At 30.9% G+C, this 22,057-nt stretch overlaps 1 protein-coding gene and 1 non-coding gene across 3 annotated transcripts; one reads left to right on the top strand and one right to left on the bottom strand.

The window, feature by feature from the left end:
• The first annotated feature begins 17,035 nt into the window (after positions 1-17,035).
• On the top strand, positions 17,036-20,355 carry LOC107624143 (uncharacterized). 2 transcript variants are annotated; one of them, XM_016326608.3, is made up of 5 exons: positions 17,036-17,706; positions 18,365-18,680; positions 19,366-19,458; positions 19,578-19,645; positions 19,916-20,355. In XM_016326608.3, exons 1-5 carry the CDS (start codon positions 17,387-17,389, stop codon positions 20,079-20,081), a joined length of 963 nt encoding a protein of 320 aa, XP_016182094.1. In that variant the 5' UTR covers positions 17,036-17,386; the 3' UTR covers positions 20,082-20,355. The 2 variants fall into 2 exon arrangements, with proteins under 2 accessions (XP_016182094.1, XP_088362733.1); XM_088506607.1 differs by having other exon boundaries at positions 17,248-17,706; positions 18,365-18,614; positions 19,916-20,297.
• A 393-nt stretch (positions 20,356-20,748) lies between these two features.
• On the bottom strand, positions 20,749-20,845 carry TRNAY-GUA (transfer RNA tyrosine (anticodon GUA)). Its single transcript has 2 exons — positions 20,809-20,845; positions 20,749-20,784 (listed from the first exon to the last, which is right to left on the bottom strand). It is a non-coding gene; the product is annotated as a tRNA-Tyr (tRNA).
• Positions 20,846-22,057: the final 1,212 nt, after the last annotated feature.

The following is a 22,057-nucleotide window of genomic DNA, read 5'->3' as shown; positions in this document are numbered from 1 at the left end:
AGTCCCTCAATTTCAGCCAGAAAATACCTGAAATCACAGAAAAACACACAAACTCATAGTAAAGTCCAGAAATGTGAATTTAACATAAAAACTAATGAAAACATCCCTAAAAGTAACTAGATCCTACTAAAAACATACTAAAAACAATGTCAAAAAGCGTATAAATTATCCGCTCATCAGGAGACCTTCTAGGATATTCTAGAATATTTTGAAATCATCTATAGCATTCTCAAAAACTCTAAAAAACTATACAAACACTGTTAAATTTAACCTTCTAAAATTTACCGTGACATTCTCACCCACCTATTGTGCAGACATCCCCGTCGTGTTCTATTCATGATAGCGCTCTAGGTGTTCTTGAAATTGCCACAGATCTTCAGGAGCTTCCCATCTAGACTCGGTTATCGGAAGTACTTTTCACTTGATCAAGTATTGAATTCTTAGTGGTACTCCTCTTCGACGCACAATCCGATTAGTTAGTATCTCCTCAATCTCTTTGTCGAATGACCTAATTACCACGGGCGGAGCTTGATTCGAGTCACCCCTACTCAGTTCCTCTTCGTCTCAAGTATACTCACATGAAACACGGGATGGATCTTTATAGAGGGAGGGAGTTGTACTTTGTAAGCAATCTTCCCAACACATCTAATGATCTCAAATGACCCTTCATATTTGCGGATCAAGCCCTTATGAACCTTGCGAAAGGCTTTGAATTATTGTGAAAGAAGTTTAATCATTACCTTATCTCCCACTTGATAACTTACAGGCCTCCTCTTCTTATCTGCCCATTCCTTCATCCTCTTTGCAGCTTTGTCAAGGTAAGAACGAGTGATATCTGCTTGTTCTTTCCAAGACTTAATCATATGATAAGCTCCAAGGCTCTTCTCTGAGTAAGAGGAAGAAAGAGAGTGTGATGTAAGCGGCTGTTGTCCAGTCACAATCTCGAATGGACTCTTCCCTGTGGACTCACTCCTTTGAAGATTGTATGAGAACTGCGCAACGTCTAGGAGTTTTGCCCAGTCCTTCTTATTAGCACTTACGAAATGCTTCAAGTAACACTCGATTAAATCATTCACTCTCTCCATCTACCCATCAGTTTGAGGATGGAAGCTTGTTGAGAAATGAAGCTCCGACCCATGGAGTTTGAATAGCACTGTCCATAGTCGTCCTGTGAAGCGTGGATCTCGATCACTAATGATTCTCTTAGGAAATCCCCAGTACTTCACCACATTCTTAAAGAATAGTTGTGCTGCTTCCTCTGCAGAGCAGTCAGTAGGGGCAGGTATAAAGGTAGCATATTTCGAGAATAGATCCACTATTACAAGGATAGATCCAAACCCCTCAGACTTTAGTAAGGCAAAGATGAAATCTAGAGAGACACTTTTCCACGGTTGCTCTAGCAGAGGCAGAGGTTTCAACAAACCACTTGATGTCTTGTTTTCAATCTTATCTTATTGGCATATGAGACAAGTCTTCACATATCTCTCCACTTCATTTCTCATTTGAGGTCAATAATAGGAAGATTCAATGAGCGCCAAGGTCCTTCGTTGTCCTTGATGACCAACCCACTTAATGTCGTGGCATTCCTTCACTAATTTTCTCCTTAGATTTTCCCACTTAGGAATGTATAGTCTTCTCTCTCTAGTGTAGAGAAGGTCGTCTTCTAGCCAAAATCTTTTGTCTTACCTTCTCTAGACAAATCCAATCACTTCTTGGCCAATGGATCATGTTGCAACCCTTATTTGATGGCATGCACAATATCTCCTTCGTCCATGGAAATGGCTGCCAACTCAACCTTGCAGCTCAGCACATCTGCTACCACATTAGTCTTACATGACTTGTATTCAAATTTAAAATCAAACTCATCTAAGAAATCTTTCCACTTAGCTTGTTTAGGGGATAACTTCTTCTGAGTTTAGAAGTAGCTTATAACCATATTATTTGTCTTGACGATGAAGTATAAACCAAACAAGTAGTGGCACCAAGTTCTCAAATAATGCACCACCGCAGTCATCTCCTTCTTTTGGATAGTGTATCACCTCTCTGTATCATTCAATGTGCGACTCTTAAAGGTAATGGGATGTCCTTTTTGCATCAAAACTCCTCCAATAGCATAGTCAGAAGCATCATTGTGGACTTCAAACACCTTTGAGTAGTCGGACAATGCTAGTATTGGTCCTTCTGTGATAGCAGCCTTCAATTCATCAAAGGCCTTTTAACATTCCTTTGACCATTCCCAAGATTCAGTTAATGGTGAAGCCTTGGCAGAGTATCCCTTGATAAACCTCCAATAGTAGTTAGCCAACTTGAGGAATGATCTCAATTTACCTTATTTGGTAGCTCCCGTTCTTTGATAGCCTTCACCCTCTCTTGATCCATGCAGAGAGTTCCACTTTTACGATGTGTCCTAAGAAGTGGACTTCGTCCCTTGCAAATGAATATTTTTCTTTCTTCACATATAGATTATTCTGTCGCAAGACTTTGTTAAGTGCACGATAGTCGATGCATAGTCTCAACGGACCATCATGCTTCCTTTGGAATAGGACTGGTGCACCATAGGGTGCCTTGATAAATCCAGCATCTATCAAATCCTTGAGTTACTTTTTCAACTCCTCAATTTCTGTCGGTGCCATCCTATAAGGTGCTGAGGCAAACAACTTTGCTCTTGACTCTAATTCAATCTTGTGGTCCACCTTCTTCCTAGGTGGTAGTTGTTTTGGAAACTCGAAAGGCATCACATCCTTATTTTCTTCAAGGACTTCCTTGATTTCGGGAGAGACGTCTTCTCTTTCAGATGTTGACTCTTTTCGTAATAGAGATAAACATGTAATCTCTCCCTTCTTGAATCCTTTCTTGAGTTGCATAGCAGAGAGCATAGGTAGTCCTCTAGCTGTAGAGACTGTAGGGACCATGCATGGAGACCCTTTCTCTATGACGCATACTATGTCGTAGTATGACATCAGTATTATATTTTCCTTCCTTTACAAGTTGAGTCCAATGATTATCTTAAAATCATCCATGGGTGCTACTAAAAATCCACAAGACCCTTCCAAGAACCAAGAGTCATCTCTACCTCTTTTGTTACTCTCTTAAAAGGTTTACCCTTAGTATTCATGGGTTTGAACCAGCCATTCTTTTCGGTGATCTTCAACCCAAGCCTCTTTGCTTCATCAGGCGTGATAAAGTTGTGTATAGTATCGATGTCGATCATAGCCATGACGGATTTTTCTTTGATAAAGACTTTGACATATATCAAGCCTTTCTTTTCTACAGGACTTGCCTCTTTTCCATTCACACCATTCATGAGTTGGACAGATTTAACACACTCAGTCACTTACGATTGAGCCTCTCGTTCTTTGGCAATAGACGCCAGAGTCCTTAGCTTAAGACAGTCCTTCTTTTGGTGTGGTCTCTTGCACACGAAACATCTTCGTTTAGGCACGAAAGCTTTCTTCTTTTCCTCATATTCTTTCTTTGAAGAGTACTTTCTTTCTTTCTTGGTTGAAAAACTTTTTTCTTGTCTCTCCACCCTTAGTGAAACTAGGTTTGGAGGAAGACTTGAGTTTAGAGTCTCCCCGATAATACTCGGTGAGCGATTCGGCCACTACGATGGCCTCTCGACATTCTTAACATTTCTCCTTTGTAATTCTTGCTTTGTCCAAGGTTGGAGTCCATCAATGAAGAAGAACAACACATCCTCTGATGCTAAGTTAGGAATTTAAAGCGTGAGAGTAGTGAACTCCTTTACGTAGTCGCTAATCGTACTCTTGTGCTTTAACTTCTTTCTTACTTTATAGACTACATTCTCATAAAAGAATTGTCTTTTCAAATCCCTTTTGAAATCTTTCCATGTGCGTATGTTACAAGTACCATTCTCCATATCTACACATTTTCTCCTCCACCATAAAGTAGCATTATCAAAAAGGTAGAAAGCTGTAGTGTGTATCTTTATTGCTTCTTTGACCACCCCTTGGCCTTCGAAGTACCTCTCCATTTACCATGGAAAGTTCTCCACCTCTCGAGCATCCCTCACGCCCTTGAAATCCTTCGACTTTAGGAGATCAATCTTTGTCTTCTCCCTTATAATGGTTGGTCGAGATTTTGCCTCCTCGAACTTTCTTAAATAGCTTTAAAGGATTCACAAACTTCTCTTCGATTTGGAGCATTCATTCTTTGAAAGCATCTAGTTCTTCCAATACGTGAGCCTCAAGGGTCTCCTTGTCATGTTCTATCTTTTAGAAGCGCTCATCCATAGAGGATAGAACATTCTCCAATATTGAAACTCTCTCTTCTAAGAAGTTAGAGTTTTTACCTCTAGACTCACTTGAAGAGTGCACCTTCTTGCTTCCCCATTGAGAAGGAATAGTATCCCTTTTTCGTTGAGATTCAACATGCTCCACGGTTACACTAGAAGGCATACCCACAAATCACTTGTGCTCTCTCTCGAACCTTGCTCTGATACCAAATTGTCACAGCCTTGGACACACTCTAACGCTACCGTGCCGGCACTCGAACTTACTCAACCTCTTGAGCTAAGACCAAGTCAGCCTAATCTTCAATACTTAGCAAGAAAGATAAGAACACAAGAGAACATAAAAGAAAGAAAGCTTTAATGGAAAGAACACTTTATTACTCAAGAGTTTGTTACAAATGACTCATACACCCAAGCTCTAACTCTCACCCCCTATTTATAGTCATCCACCTCCTAAATGGATGGTTAGGATTAAATCTAATTGACGTTCCAGATTTATCATCCAAAACTTTCTCTACAACTATCTATCGTATCACAACTTTCTAAATACTTATAGATTATTTCATATTACTCTTCATTCTTCTATATAAATCCACACTCTTCTAGAATACTGTATGACCTTCCAAAGCCTTCTAGAATCTTTTAGGATATTCCGGAACCTTTCAAGATATTTTAAAACGTTCCGAAACCATTTAAAGCATTTTCAAAACTCCAGAAAATTATATAAACACCGTGAAATTTAACCTTCTAAAAAATTTACCATAATAATTATGCTAAGTTATTTTTTATTATTTTATACATCAATTAATACTTTAATATCCATTCTTCTTTAAATTAATTGTATGTTTTTAATTAGGTACCTTTATTAAAATAAATTTTAATTTTTTTTTAAAATATGTATAAATTGAAAAATAACTATGATCACGAGATTACATGAAGAGGAGAAGGGAAGAAACTACTGTCATGAATTTGTGTCACCAATGTCCCATAGTCCTGTAAAATTCCGTTTTGACCGATAAGTATGTGCTTTACCAACTGGAACACAATAAAAAAATTAAAACAAAACTTTTGTACACATTTTATATATATATATATATATATATATATATATATATATATATATATATATAGAATTAAAAATAACTAATAAAAAAGAGAAAAAATAATTTTTTTATATTACGAAAAAAATTATACAAAAAGAATACAACACAAATAATACAAATATCATTTTTCTAAAAAACATTTCGGACAACAAATTTTAGCTTTTAATATTTGATAAAGTTAGATGATTTGCGTAAGATGCGCCAACAATTTATATATAGTAAATTAGTGAGCTTTAGAAAGTAAGTTTTTTTTTTTAATCACAATGTATTTAAAATCATAATCGTAATATCATTTAAAAATGAATAACAAAAAATATTGATCGTTTCATTAAAATTTAAGCATTAACAAAAATATTTTTAAAAAATCAAAACAAAAAATATTCTCAAAATATTTTAAAAAAATAAAAAGATCAAATATTATCAAAAATAATTTTAAAGATTAGATTTTAATATAATTTTATAAGTATGATTAAAAAAGTTGACATTTTTATCCTTTAAAATTTGCTGAGATTATTTCAATTGAATTTTTTTACAATTTTTTTTGTGATTGACAAATTTTTTTGAAACTTAAAAAAGTAAGTTTAGAAATCGAAATTTATTTTATTTTTTAATATATCTTTTAATAGTTATTCAAATACTGTTAAAAAAATTAAATAAAATATATATAATAATAATAAATAGAAAATTATTTAAAATGATACATTTATCCTATTCTAATTAAAAAGTGTTAGATATGTTCATGAGTTTTCACTAAATTATTATAGAATTGAATATGGACTCAAGTAAGGGTAAAATACTTATATAAATCAAAGACAACTCAATATTACATAAATCACCCAAAATAAAAAAAAAAATATGTGGATGTCTCCAATCATACTTTTATATAAATCAAATTAAACTAATTTGAATTACACATTATAGTAGTAAATCAAAACATACGGGTTCGAATTTCATGAGAACATTATTTTAAGTATAAATCAAATTGACCTAATTTAAATTACTTTACGTGGCACTAAATGGCACTAAATCAAATCAACCTGATTTAAGTCAATTCAATTTGCATTCCCTTATTAAATTGAATGTAACAAATTCGATTTATACTCAATAGTAGTTAGGGATAAATCAAATCTACTATTCTCAAATTAGTATGTATATCGAATTTAAAGAATTCGATTTAGTATGAAATCAATGTATATAAATAAGAGCTGAACGTGAATTCTTCATGATAGTAGAAGTCACAATGGCTAGTGATGATAGTTTTTTAGTTCTGGTGCACTATAGAGGGTCGATTAAAACAAAATGCGTTCTCGAATTAAATTAACTAATAATGATCCGCTTAGTGTTTTTCTCAAACTTTTAACGAGTTTCATAATATTATAATCTATAAACTGGGGATGAAAGGCGTGAAACGGGTGGAGAAGTATTCTATAGAATTTCGATTTTAGTGTTGCAGAATGATGTGAAGTACGATTCCTTCGTCATAAGCAGTGACAAGAATTTGTAAGTTCTGTTCCATTGTTATCGGCAGTTTTTCGAGGTGAGGACCCCTGAACTATTGGCCAAGCTTGTAGATGTGGTCTGAGGTTCAGAAGGTTCGAACCGGAATACTCAATCTTCAGCAATAGCAGCCTGCTCTAGTTCAATGCCTTTTGGTGCCTCTTCATCTATGCCCGTGATTGCACCTGAGGCAGTTTTAGTTGCCTCCTCGTCCTTTGCAGCTGATCTAAACCACAATCATAACGGAGAAATAGGTGATATCCGACTATTTGGTGAGCACATTTTGATTTTAGACCGACTTACAGGAGGGTTTGGTTGGCTAAGCAGAAGGCCGTGGCTCAAATTTACAAAGATTGAAAAAAGTCATATAATGAGTTGCAACGATAGATACAAGGTGTGCAGATGATGATGCCGGGTAGTGCCTCGTTAATCTAACATTTGATAACTCACGACGGAAAGCTAAAACCTTTAGTATATAACTAAAATTATAGTTCCTCGTTAATCTAACATTTAATAATTCAATTTTTTAAATAAATTAAATAATTCTAAATTCTTGCTAATCTTCTACTGCCTAGTTAATCCAACACTTGAAGTCTAAATTAAATTAAATTAAATTAAATTAAACTCCAACAAAATTTCTAACCTCGTTAAACTTCTAACAATAAAAATGTACAAACTCTAACCAAACATGTTAAATCTACTCGTCAACATACTTAGTTACCCCTCATCCAACATGCATTTGTGATTTCAATCTTCTAACACCTTAAATCTGTAAATCAATACTCTGACTACTATTTAAAATTTAAAGATTCTAATAATTCTAATAATCAAGTTTTAAGCAATTTAATATCACTAACAGTTCTTTATTTCTTTAAGAAAATAAAAAAAAAGATAAATTTCATTTATTAACCTCTTTATGCACGTTACCAACAATATGGGTGACTCCATCCAACCGATAGATTCGATTTGGAGCGTCTTTCATCTCCGCAGTTTCAATCTTCTACTATAGATTCCCTTAATTGCTCTGGATTTTTTGTTTTGGTTGGGTATGGTATGATGAAATATAATTCGAAACAAGTCAATTCGAATTCATTCTATATATAGAGGTATGTATGTAAATCGAATCAAGATGTGTCGAATTACATTGGAACGCGAATATGCATAAATCAAATCAAGGTGTGTCGATTTACTATGTACAAATACCATGGGCTAAATCGAGATAGGCTGTATTGATTTATTATGGATGATGTCTAATACCATGTGCATTTCTTAGTAAATCGTAGATACTTACTTCGATTTATATGAAACCCTACTAATTCGATACACTTTAATTCGATTTACTACTATAATTTGTAATTCGAATTTAGTGAATTCGATTTATATAGTAATATGGATGAAGACATTAACATAACGTTTTCTGTTTTGGGTGATTCATATAATATTGAGTTTCCTTTGGTTTATATAAATGTTTTACCCAAATTTAAAATAGGGTAAATTACTCAATTTTTACTTTTATAGAGATCTTGACAAAAATAACTCACACTTTTAATAACAACAAAATGTCTTTAAAATATTATAAAATACATAAAAATAACCAAAATAATTTTTTATAAGTGACAAACAATTTTTATATTTTACAAATTGCTTATGCATTTGATTCAAAATTTTGTAAAAGTATTTGAATAATTATTTAGAAATTACATATAAAAAATTGGATAAAAATTTGATCTTTATAATTTTTTATTTTTAAAAAGATTCTTGATCATTAATAAAAAATCGTAATATAAAAAAATTTACTTAGCATAAAATTATTAAATTTTAAAAATAAAATTGTCTTATGCTTTTAATAGAGGTGTACATGGTCCGATCCGACTCGAAAATCCTACATAGACTTGAACACTTTGAGAGCTAATTTGGTGTAATTTTACCGGATCTAGGATCGAGTAAAGGTCTCAAAAATAGACACGGTTATTATTTAGGGTTGGGTCCCGGTCAAGGCGAACCCGGCTTCACCTGACCCATGTGCATCATAAGGGGACTAAAAAATGTATATATATTTTAAATACATTATATTAATTATAAGCTTATTATTTTATTTTTAATCACACGTGTTGATTAGAAAATAGATCAAAGAAGATGAAATTAAAATTTATGGACAAATTTTAGTTCAAATATGGATATCAACTTCTCAATAACAAGTTTTTTCTTCTTTATAAATAAATGCATCATAATTTTTTGACATAAAGTTTATCAAAATTCGGACTTCACTGACTTAAATTCAGCTTTAGTGTGAAACCGAAAGTAATAAGATTTCATCGGATTTAGACCCGAATAAAGGTCTAAAAAATAAACCCAATCATTATTTAGGATCAGATTCGGATCAACACGAACTCAGTTTCACTCGGCTATGTACACCCCTAATTTTTAAAATAATTTTTAAAAATATATTTAATATTAGATATTTTTATTTTATTTTAAAATATTTTTATTGTTAATAAAAATATTTTTTTGTGAGTATTCTAATAACTCAAATGTGAAAGTTGTATGTGGTTTAGGGTCTGTTTGAGAAGTTTTAAAAGTAATTTTTTTTAGCTTTGATTTATGAAAAGTAGTAGTATAATGTCTGGTGTAATTTTTAAAACTAAATTATAGCTTTCTAAGCAGCTATTTAGGAGCTTATAGAGAAATTAAAAAAATAATTTCTCTCATAATACTACTACTTTTTATTATATTTCTATAAAATAAGAACTATTAGAACTAAAAATTCAAATACAAAATAACTTATTTATAAATTATTTTTAATATAATTATTTATTATTTAAACTTTTTTTTTTAAAAAAAACTTAATTAAACTATTTTTACCCAAACTGAGCCTTAATCTTCAAAATAAATACGCATTCCGTCTTGTAACAATAACTAGGGTTGAGCACGGATCGATTTGGTTCGAGTTTATGGTAAAATTAGAACCGAACCGATCAAAATATAATTGGTTCGGTTTGGTTTGGATTTGTATTTTTTTGTACATGTATTCGAACTAAACCAAACCGATTAAGAATGGATTGGTTCGGTTCGGATAATTGGATACCCGATGACTTTGAAATTCATAAAAACAAATTTTTATCTTAAAAATTCAACAAGTACAATAAACATGTAACATCAATAGAAATAATCCAAACATGTTAAACACCAAATACATTAAAAACTAAATTCATTAAAATCCAAACATATTAATAATAAATAATCATTGTCTAATAAAAAAGTCATATATATATATTTTTATTTTTTTATTTAATTAATATATAATCAGATTCGCGAATTGGTTCGGGTTTTACACCCCCAAAATCGATACCCGAACCAATCACTAACAAAAATTATCGATTTGGTTCGGATTAAACCCAATTACTTGTTGATTTCAGAACCAATTTAATTAGTTCGATTCGGATTCAAACGGGTAATCGGGTACCCGCTACTCGTGCTCATCCTTACAATAACAAAATGATACATTGATTAAGAAAATATGTCACAGAAAAGTGAAAACATTTCTCATTCCTCACATTGTCTTCGACTCTTCGGGTTCATTTGGACTTTAGTCCTTGAGTAATTTGTCATTAGTTAGAAGATTTTAACTATAACTTTATTTAATTAATCAAGATTTGTCCGTCCTAAAGTCTAAAGGTGTCAACCAATAAAGGTAGGAACATAAAATAATTGCCACCTTGACTCGTGCCGCGCCCCGCTTTTCAATTTTCAATTTATAATCATTTTTAAGTTCTTATTTTATTGAGGAAAGAAAATATTTTATTTATCTTATCGGAATCTGCATCTTATACATACTTTATTATTAATAATTCATACAAAAATAAAATGTCTGATTTACATACATTTTTTGTTTTTATAACTTATTTATTTTTAGATTTTGATTCTATACGTAAAACCTAAAAATTATTTATTTTAATAATTGCTATTAGTTTTATGTTAAATGATAATGAAACAGTTCACCAAAAAAAATGATAATGAAACAACTTAATGGCAATATAATAAATTAAAGTATTTAGTGAATATATGTTTTTAGTACATATATTCAAGTCATTAATTAAGATGTTTTAATAAAAATATAAATTTTAAGTTTTTAATACATTTGATTTATATTTATTAAAATATTAATTAAAAAATTTTTTTATATTAACTAAAATTCTAAACTAAAATATTGATGTGACAAATTAAAAATAAAAACACAAATTAGCGTCAACATGTAAATCCACTACAACACAAATGGCATATTGTGGCAGTTGTGGGGCTTATATTGCGGCGGTTTTTAACCGTCGCTAAACATATTGCGGCAGTTAAACCAAACGCTGAAAGATGGGTCGCGAGCAAACGGTTAGCGGCGGTTTATGCTAATCGCTGGAATAACCGTCGCTAAATGTCTATCAATTTTGCGGCGATTTGCAACCGCTGCTAAATAGCAAATAAACGAAAATAACACTTGTTTTGCGGCGGTTCTAACCCGCCACCAAATTTCAGTATTTAGTGGAAGAAGGAAAAGCTTTAATAATGTCATGTTACTACCAAGCCAAATGACTCTTCGATATATATAGCTCTAATAATTATATATATCATATGAACACATTTGATTGCCACACAATTTTTTGTTATATACTTTATATCTGATCGTAATTATTATAGACACCTTATATATTAGGCAAAATGCATAATTAACCAAATGAAGGACCAAATTACACAATTCTACCAAATTAAAAAATTACCAGGATATCCTAAAAGCACATTTTTATATAATTCGAATCAGTCACATTCGAATGAGACAAACCAACATTAATTCGAATTAGTCCTATTCGAATTAGTAGTGATGCTTGTAATTCGAATTTATCCAATTCGAATTATGCTTGCATGCATTCTTAGGGGAGTTCGAATTAGGGTGATTCGAATTATGCATGCTAGGACGTCCCTAGTAATTCGAATCGGTCTATTTCGAATTAATTTTGGACCATAGAAGATCGAATTAATTTACATGTATTTATATATGATCCAAGCGTATATAAAGAGTACAATAAAGAGTATATTTAATAATATCCATAATGAATTCAATAAAGAGTACATTCAATAATAAATAAAAAAATAATAATTATAAATATTTTTTATAAATTTTTAAAAATATAACATTTTCTAAAAATATTTATTAAGATTTAGAATTTAGTCTTTAATATTCAAAATGAGTGAAGTATTTGCCAAAAATATTATAATTGTTAGTCAGTTAGCATTATTGAATCTATTAACCACAATAATACACATATCATTAATTGATTTTCATTTAAAAATATTTTTATTCTATTTAGTATTTAATTTTGGTAAAATATTAATTAATTTTGAATTTAGTTATTATGAATTCTTATATCTAAAAATACAGGTTAAGATTGTTATTAATAAAAATTTTAAATTTTTTATTTTAATAAATGCTCAACAAATCATTATAATAAAAAATTTAAAATGTAAAATTATAATTTTAGTAAAATTATAAAATTTTTAATTTTTAATGATTTGTAAAAAATATTTTTAATTATTATTTTTAATAATTTATAGAAAATATTTATAATTATTATTTTTGGAAAATGTTTGATTTTTAATAATTAATAAAAAATATTTATAATTAATATTTTTTTATTTATTATTGAATGTACTGTTTATTGTATTCATTATAGGTATTATTAAATGTACTCTTTATTGTAATCTTTATATACTTTTAGACCATATATAAATAGATGTAAATTAATTCGAAACAGACCCATTCGAATTACTAAGGACGTCCTAACATGCATAATTCGAATCATCCTTATTCGAACTATCCTAAGACTGCATGCAATGATGCAAACATAATTCGAATTGTTCAAATTCGAATTACAAACATCACTACTAATTTGAATAGGACTAATTTAAATTAGTGTTAGTTTGTCTAATTCGAATGAGACTGATTCGAATTATATAAGAATGTTCTTTTAAGAGATCCAGGTAACGTTTTTCAGTTTGATAAAATTGTATAATTTGGTCATCTCTTTGGTTTAATTGTATATTTTGCCCTTATATATTACATATATATATATATAAAGGCATGGATTATAATATATATATATATATATATATATAATTTATACATAATTTAATTAATTAAAATAAAAAATTTTAAGAATTTAATGGTTGATTGAACTTTGTTTGCCTCCTTTATTTTAACTCTTAGGTTGATTACCTTAATCAAAATATATTTTTTGTAAGTGATTAAAATTTTTTTTCGTAAAACAAATATAAAAACAGTATAACGATTTAAGTAACAGTGATTCAAACATATTTCTCAAATAAAATAATAAAAATGTAAGTAGATCATACCCGGTTATTTTTTTTAAAAAGAGCTAGATGTATTTTGCGGCGGTTAAAAAACCACCGCTAATAACTTATTTAGCACCACAATAATCCATTTTGCGGCGGTTATACCAAAACCGTCGCAAAATTATAAACAATAGCAGCCCTTCTCTTATCCGCCGCATGAAACGCCACAATATTTTATTTGGCGGCAGTTTTTGGTAACTGCCGCCAAAAAACCGCCGCAATCTGCCGTTTTTTGTGTGGTGATTTTCAATTTGAAAAGTTTATCGTGTCACGTAGATCTTTAAATTTGAAAATTTATTCTATACAATTTGGTTTTGAGTTATATAAAAAGAAAAAAGAAAAAATTGAAACACTTTATATCTTGTTTTATAAAAATTAATGTAGTTAGTTTGCAATTATTTTTTTTATGAAAGTCTGAATTGTTATTTAGTTTTTGCTAGAAATCAGAGATTTTGTGTGAAAAATAAAAGAATAATACATAACATTATTTTGTTAAATTTTTAACAAATTTTAAGGGTAAATCACTCCAATAAATTAACTAAAGCATGATAAATATTACATATATCACCCAAAACTAAAAATATTACGCATGTCAATCTTCGTATTTCTATATAAATCAAATGAGGCAATTTAGTAGAGAATATGGTAAAACGATTCAAATTGCTTTGATTTATGCATGAATGCTTATACCCCTAGTAAATCAAATAAATATAATTCGATTTACTCTGTTATTATTAACTAAATAAATCGATTGAGATTGCTTCGATTTACATGCACATAAACCATTAATAAATCGACACAATGCAATTCGATTTACTATGTATTCACTAAGATATATAAATGGATGTATGTTAATTTGATTTACTATGGTACAAACATATATAAAGAGTATAATAAAGAGTACATTTAATAATATCCATAATAAATACAATAAAAAGTATATTCAGTAATAAATTAAAAAAATAATTATAAATATTTCTTATAAATTATTAAAAAATGTTATTATAAATTATAAATAATTATTTATAGTTCTATTGATCTTTTAGCATCCTCAAAAAAAATTACTAAGAGTTAACACTTTTTATCAATATTAGTTAATATTTTGAGTTAATAACTTAATTTTAATCTTAGGGCTGCACACAGATCGGATCGAATTAGCTTATAATTCTATCCGATCCGCACTACATTCATCGGATTGGATAAGATATCCACATTTTTTTAGGCCGGATCTTATCCGATCCGATCCGCCTACTTACGTATCGGATCAGATCGGATATTGGATATATCCTCATAATTAAAAAAAAAACTGTTTTAAGATCCTATTTGGTTGTTTTTATAAAAAATGTCAAAAAAGTCATTTTTTTTACCTGTTTAAACCTATTTACTCGTAAAATATTATCAATAAAAGTTCTAAGTTGAAGTACAACATAAAAAATTAAAAACAAAATATCATAAAATTCATAAAACAACGCACTAAAATTGATATCACATTAGGATTTACTTTTTCAAACTATGCTATTTATATGAGATATGCGGATATGCGGATTGAATATGCAGATATCACTGTCAAATCCGCAATCCAATCCTACCATAGTGCGAATCGGTTAATATCCGCAAAATTCGGATCGGATGCGGATATTATCCGATCCATGTGCAGCCCTTATTTTTATATTATTAAATGCTTGTTTGGGCGCCATTATCTTGATAAAAAAAATCTTTTTTTCAATGAAATTTTTTTTAGTATGCTGGACAAATTTCTAGTAGTGAAAGTAAAAGTATTAGAAAAATTAAAAAAAATATCTTTTTTGAGAAGCTGTAATTTACATATTTTTTTAAAAGATATTTTTTCTTTTTAAAAAAAAGATATTTTTCATGTATTAAATAGGCAAAAAAGTACTTTTATATTATTATACACAAACATAATTGATAGATAAAAAGATCTTTTTGCATGAAATACCTAAACATTAAATTATTTTTATTTTTTCATAAGATCTTTAAAAAAAATAACTCCAAAAATATCTTTTCTTAAAAGCTCACCCAAACAAGTCCTAAAATTTATATTTTAAAATTTAAGATTTAAAATTTAGTCTTTAATATTTAAAATTAGTAAAATATTTTCCAAAAATATTACATTTTGTTGGTCAGTTAGCATTAAATCCATTGACCACCATAATTAGGGGTGGCAAACAGGCCTAAATCCGCCAGCCCGGCCCGTGTAACCCGCCAAAAAAGGCGGGTTGGGCTGGAAAATTGGGATCACCAAATAGCAAAAGCCCACCTAACCCGCACCGCTTCGCGGGCTTTAGCGGGGCGGGGCGGGCTTTTCCATCGAACTTAGTATTTTTTGGCAAGCGGTATTTTTACCCTTTTTTTGTCAAAACTCAACTTCCCCTAACCCAACTTACAAGAGAATGAAGATGAAATTTGAGTGTTTTGGATTATGTTTATTTTGTTTTAGAGACAATATTTATAATTATGTTTTGGATTATGTTTATTTTGCTTTGGGAACAATTTTATAATTATGTTTTGGATGAAAACTTGGTTTATAATTATGTTTATTAGATATTTATAATTACAAACACTTTAATGTTTGTGAATATAAAAATTATAATTTGTTTATACTTTTAGAAATTATAATAGGTAAAAATAAAAAAACAGAAGAGATTTTTTTATACCTTTATATATATTATTTAATAGTTAAAAGTAAAAAAAAAAAAGATATTTAGTGGCCTTAGCCCGCCGGCCCGCCAGCCCGCCGTTAAGCAGGGCATGTTGGGATTCTGAGACCAAAGGGCGGGCTTCTGGTGGGGCGGGACGAGCTTCCCCACTTGTCACCCCTAACCATAATGTCAAGTCATTGATTTATTTTTATATAAAAATATTCTTATTCTATTTAATATTTAATTTTGGTAAAACATCAATTAATTTTAAATTTAATTATTATGTGTTCTAATTTTTAAGAATACATACTAAAATTGTTATTAATAAAAATTTTAAATTTTTTATTTTAATAAATACTCAACAAATCGTTAAAAATTCAACTTTATAACTTTACCAAAAAAATTTTCTAATTAAAAATTTTAACTTTACCAAATTTACTTTATTTAATATTTATTAATTGTAACGATAATTAATAAATATTAAATAAAATAAATTTAAACTATTTTAACTGATTTTATTTATCTTTTAAATGTTATTATTATAAAATAAAAGATACATTATAAAAATAATTACATAATGTATACACAAAAATTATATAAATTATATGTGTGTTATTTATGAAAAATACATAACTAAAATTAGTTAATAATTAATTACTTATATTTTTTTTACAAAAAAGGAAAAAATATATTTTGATTAAATTAGTTAATAAATAATTATTTATAATTTATAATGAATTTTTTTAATAATTTATAGGAATTAGTTATAATTATTATTTTTTTAATTTATTATTGAATGTGCTCTTTATTGTACTCATTGAGTCTAAACATTCATTTTTTTTTACTCAAGATAGAAAAATTCGAACTCATAATCTCTAAATGAGCATGAAGAAATTATGCTATTTGAAGTTTGAGTTATAATTCGTTCACAACGTGAACAAAATATTTAGTTAAAAGAAAATCGTTAAGTGCATATTAAAATTCAATATTAAATATTTGATATTTTAACATATATTTTATATAATTAATCTAATGACAAATTTTGTTTATAGAAATAAATAACAGTTGATTTAGACAATATTGATTGAATTTTTTTATATATACATATATGCATCAATTTCAATTCTAAACTCAAACTTCGTTGTCATTGCATAACGGAAAAAAATAATAATAATAATAAGAAAAAAAAGATGATGCTAAAATTATTGCTTCCATTTCCATCACGGGTTAGTTTCTCTTTCTTCAGCGTTTTCTTTTAGCCAATGAAGAAGAGAACAAGTGAACTATATCTCTGGCTCTCTGCAATATCAATCTCCACTTCCACACTCTGCAACGCGCACACATTGTTGAAACTTGAAACTCCAATACTACTTCCTATTCCTCTTCCTCAACGCACTTTTAATTTCTCCGCTCTAACACACACAAAGGTCAAATAATAATAATAATTAAAAAAAAAAAACAGAAAAAAGAAAGGCTCAATGACTGGCGCTAGATGCTTCAGCTTCACGGCTTTCCAGGACCGCTGCTTCCGGCGGTCGTTCTCTGCGGCAGGGCTGAAATCAGCGACCACCGACCTCGGCGACGGCGGCACAGTGATGCACTGCTGGGTGCCGAAGAGCATGGCAGCTTCGAAGCCTTTCCTGGTGTTGATCCACGGCATCGGCGCCAATGCAATGTGGCAGTGGAACGACTTCGTTTCGTCTCTGACGTCTCGATTCAATGTCTTCGTCCCTGACCTCGTCTTCTTCGGTGACTCCTACACCACCAAACCCGAGAGATCCGAGTCCTTCCAAGCCAGGTTCCTACTTTTTCCTTTTTTCTTTTTGTTTTGATAACTGTAAAGACTAAAACAGCTCGTATGACAGTTACGCTTAACTCAGTTAGTTGTAAGTTAGTTACTTCCCTCCAAAGAGTTAGTTATTCAGTTGTGCAGATTACAAAAGAATTGATGACACTAGAAATTATGTTTTCCAAGAGCAAGTACGAGATTTATACGACCAACTCGTGGTTAGCTCGCTCGCAAGTCGCTTAAGGAAGTGTGTTCGTTCGAATTTTTATTGGCCAGCGTCAATAGCACGTCTATTTTAAAAAATTGTTTGCAACAGCTATGTTGCATATTGGAGCTCATAAAGTTAACTCTTATACAAGAAATGACAAAATAATAGCTAAAATTCTGGTGTATATATTGAAAAGCTTAACACAAGAAGTGGGAGAATATCATAGATGTGTTTTGTCATGAATAGTATAAATGGTGTAAGGCAGGATCGTATATTTATTTTCTACTTTCTTGTTTTTGAGCGCGTATAAGAATTTCTCTGAAAATGTATAAGATTTTCTCTTGGTAACAGCTGATATATGTGATGATCTGTTGTCTATATTTAGTTGAAACGATGAATCGCTATAAATGGAGATCAAGAAACTCATTTGTTCCCCAATTGTTTGAGTTGTAATACCAGGTGTGTGATGGCAATGCTGGAGGCTCATGGTGTTCACAGCAGATTGAACATTGTTGGGTTGAGCTATGGCGGATTTGTGGCGTACAGCATGGCAGCGCAGTTTCCGGAGAGTGTAGACAGGCTGGTGTTATGCTGTGCTGGTGTGTGCTTGGAGGAAAAGGACATGGATGAAGGGATGTTCAAGGTGAGGACTGTGGATGAAGCCGTGAACCTCTTGCTGCCGCAGACGCCGGAGAAGATTAGGGAGCTGGTAAAGCTTACTTTTGTGAAGCCTATCAAAGTTTTGCCTAGTTGCTTCCTCAATGATTTCATTGATGTAAGTGGCTTAGTTTCCTGTTTTTTAAACATCCGACATATCCATTGTTCACATTATTTAGTATTCTCATTGTCTACCTATACTTTTTTTTTTTTTTTATTTATTGTAATCTTATCCTTTGGTTTATAGTTACAGGTTGCTCTGATTTTAAATAATTTCCGGAATGGTTTACTTGGAATTGTTTGTAAGAAATCTCACTGACTTTGTAAAGTTTACAATTTTGTTTCGAGTATTGGACTGAATAATAGCAGGCCAATCATGATTCATACTTTCATAGGCATGTGCATAACTGCGTATACATATTTATACTTGCCTCATTAATGTTGCATTGATTATTTGCAACATCAATCAGCTAGCTCTTGTGTAATAAACAATAACTGATAAATTAACTCGGCTATGTTTACATAATCTGTCCTAATCCCTGAAAAACAAGGAAGATTGTGTTAGGCTTGCGACAGATATGTAATACTTCTTCACATTCTAATACATGGCCACGACGTGACGTCTTTGGATCTATGTAGGGTCATGTTAGGCTTGCAACATCCATGTAAAACTTAGCCACATCCCTTTGCATGGCTGCAATGACTCTTTGGATATATTTAGGGTTGTGTTAGGCTTGTGGCAACTAAAGTAAAATTTTGTTGCCTCCCAAAACTCATCTGAAAATGGCCTTATGTACTTGCAGGTGATGTGTACTGAATACCGCCAAGAGAGGAAAGAACTAATCCAAGCACTGCATAAGGATAGAAAGATGTCTAATCTTCCTAAAATCTCCAAGGTTTGGTTAATTTGTTTGCTTCTGAAACTGATTTTGTATGCTCAGTTTTATTTTTACCACATGGCAATTTTGCATTCCAAATACTTGTTAGAAATCATGACTTTTCAATATTGATGCAGCCCACACAAATTATCTGGGGGGAGCAAGACCAGATATTCCCACTGGAATTAGCTCACAGACTCAAACGGTAAAGTTTTAAGAAACCAAGTCTTCTGATAATTTTATCTTGGGTTTTGTCAACCAAAAGGAACGGGTTACGTTTAACCCATGCCCTTAGCAAAACCATTTGTCCTCTATAGTTTAGACTCGACTCTACAATTGGACCCTATGTAGAATCAAACCATTAAGATGAAGCTAATACAATTCATTCTTGTAAGTTGTAACTAGCTTTGTTATTTTCAGTTTGTTCCCCATTGATCTGAATTTCGGGTTATACATTATTGTTACTTCTCTGTAGGCATATCGGAGAGAAGGCGAATCTGGTGGTACTTAAGAATGCAGGGCATGCAATCAATGTGGAGAAGCCCAAGGAAACGTACAAAAACATAAAGTCCTTCCTCATTGATCCCCTAACTCCACCATCTAATCAAGAAAACCACAGCAATGGTCATAAAGTGGACTAGAAACTAGAAGGAGAGTTTGACCCCTGGCCTAAGAAAGAGACCTTTCAACGTTGTAGATATTTTTGTCTTACTATTTCTGCGCCAATCTAATCTGTGCGGATCATTCACTATGAATATGTAGGATGTAGGTTAAGGATTATATATATGGACAATCAGATTCCATGGATATATATGAATGACTTACGGCCATATGATATCATGGGTCAATTATGTATCTGCCCATCATGGTTCACCTACAACACAATGTTTATTTATTGAAATGTTTTCCCTTTCAGTTTTTGGCTGGCTGTTTGAAACAATGTTGAAACCATGACTATGGGAAAATAGTATAATTGAGACTTGAGAGGGAAATAATTCAGATAGAATAACTGAGACGAGAAGAAATGAAGGAGAATGTTCCATAATGATAATATAAAATAAGAGAAAGTCTAGGAGCACAATTTCTTTTAATAGTTAAGTGTTGATCAGTGCCTATGTTTCCATAGACCACAATAAGTAACCTAATAAATTAATAATAATATTAATTGGACTATTTTAGCCTCTCTATGTTTCCATAGACCACAATAAGTAACCTAATAAATTAATAATAATATTAATTGGACTATTTTAGCCTCTCTGAACCAGCGCAGTTGGCGTATAAAGCAAGGGGGAAAATAAAGAAAAATACTCCGACCTGCCGGATTCGAACCAGCGACCTAAGGATAAGGATACCAGCTAGGAAACCCCACTACAGTCCTCCGCTCTACCAACTGAGCTAAGGTCGGTTGTAGTAAATTTAATTCATAAACAAGTTTATATATATATATATATCCCATTTTATTTGGTGCTAATTGTCCATTTATTACTGGGCTTTATTGATTGTTTTGTTGTGATAAGTATAAAAGTTGAGTTGGATGCCCATTAATGTCTGGGCGGCTCAGCTTCTCAATGGTAAATGGCATTAAAGAAATGTTGAAAAAGTAAAGTATGTTACCATTATAAATAGCAGAATGTTGTTTACATTCGTACATACAAAAACAACAGCAATATAATAATATTCTCTTTCTTTCTCTTACTATAAACAAATGCTATTATCTCTCTCTACTTTTCATACTCCTTTCTATCTTTATATATATATTTATGCAATTCTCTCTCTCTTTACTTTTTATACTCCTTTCTATCTTTGTATATATATATATATATATATATATATATATATATATATACACATTACAACATATAATTTTATTATATATATATAAATTATTATTGAGCTAATTATTTTAATACTAGAGTCTTCTATTTATACATCTTTATTTTATATATCTTTTATTTTACAACACGTTATCAGCACGAGACTCTGATCAAATCTTTAGGAAGACTCAGGTAACAAATTTTTCATTATGTCAAAACTCTCTCATCTTGAATTCAATGCTCTTGATATATCTGGAAACAATTATTTATCATGGATATTAGATGCTGAAATCCATCTTGATTCAATGGATCTTGGAGATACCATTAAGGCTGAAAATAATGCATCCCAAAAGGATAAAGCCAAAGCCATGATTTTTCTTCGTCGTCACCTTGACGAAGGATTGAAAAATGAATATCTTACATTAAAAGATCCTGCAGATCTTTGGAAAGACCTTGAAGAAAGGTATAATCATCAAAAAACGGTAATACTTCCTCAAGCCCGATATGAATGGACGCATTTGCGTTTACAAGATTTTAAATCTATAAATGAATATAATTCTGCAATGTTTCGAATCACCTCACGAATGAAATTGTGTGGGAAAAAAATAACTGATCATGATATGTTGGAGAAAACTTTCTCAACCTTCCATGCCTCGAATGTGCTCCTGCAGCAGCAGTATCGAGAGAAAGGGTTTAAAAAATATTCTGAGTTAATTTCTTGCCTTCTTGTTGCTGAACGCAACAATGAGTTGTTATTAAAAAATCATGAAGCGCGCCCAGCTGGCGCTGCCCCATTTCCTGAA

The sequence above is a fragment of the Arachis ipaensis genome, chromosome B10 (assembly GCF_059453495.1).
Source record: "Arachis ipaensis isolate K30076 ecotype BB chromosome B10, ASM5945349v1, whole genome shotgun sequence".
Taxonomy (NCBI): domain Eukaryota; kingdom Viridiplantae; phylum Streptophyta; class Magnoliopsida; order Fabales; family Fabaceae; genus Arachis; species Arachis ipaensis.
This window is presented reverse-complemented; position numbering and strand designations above follow the sequence as displayed.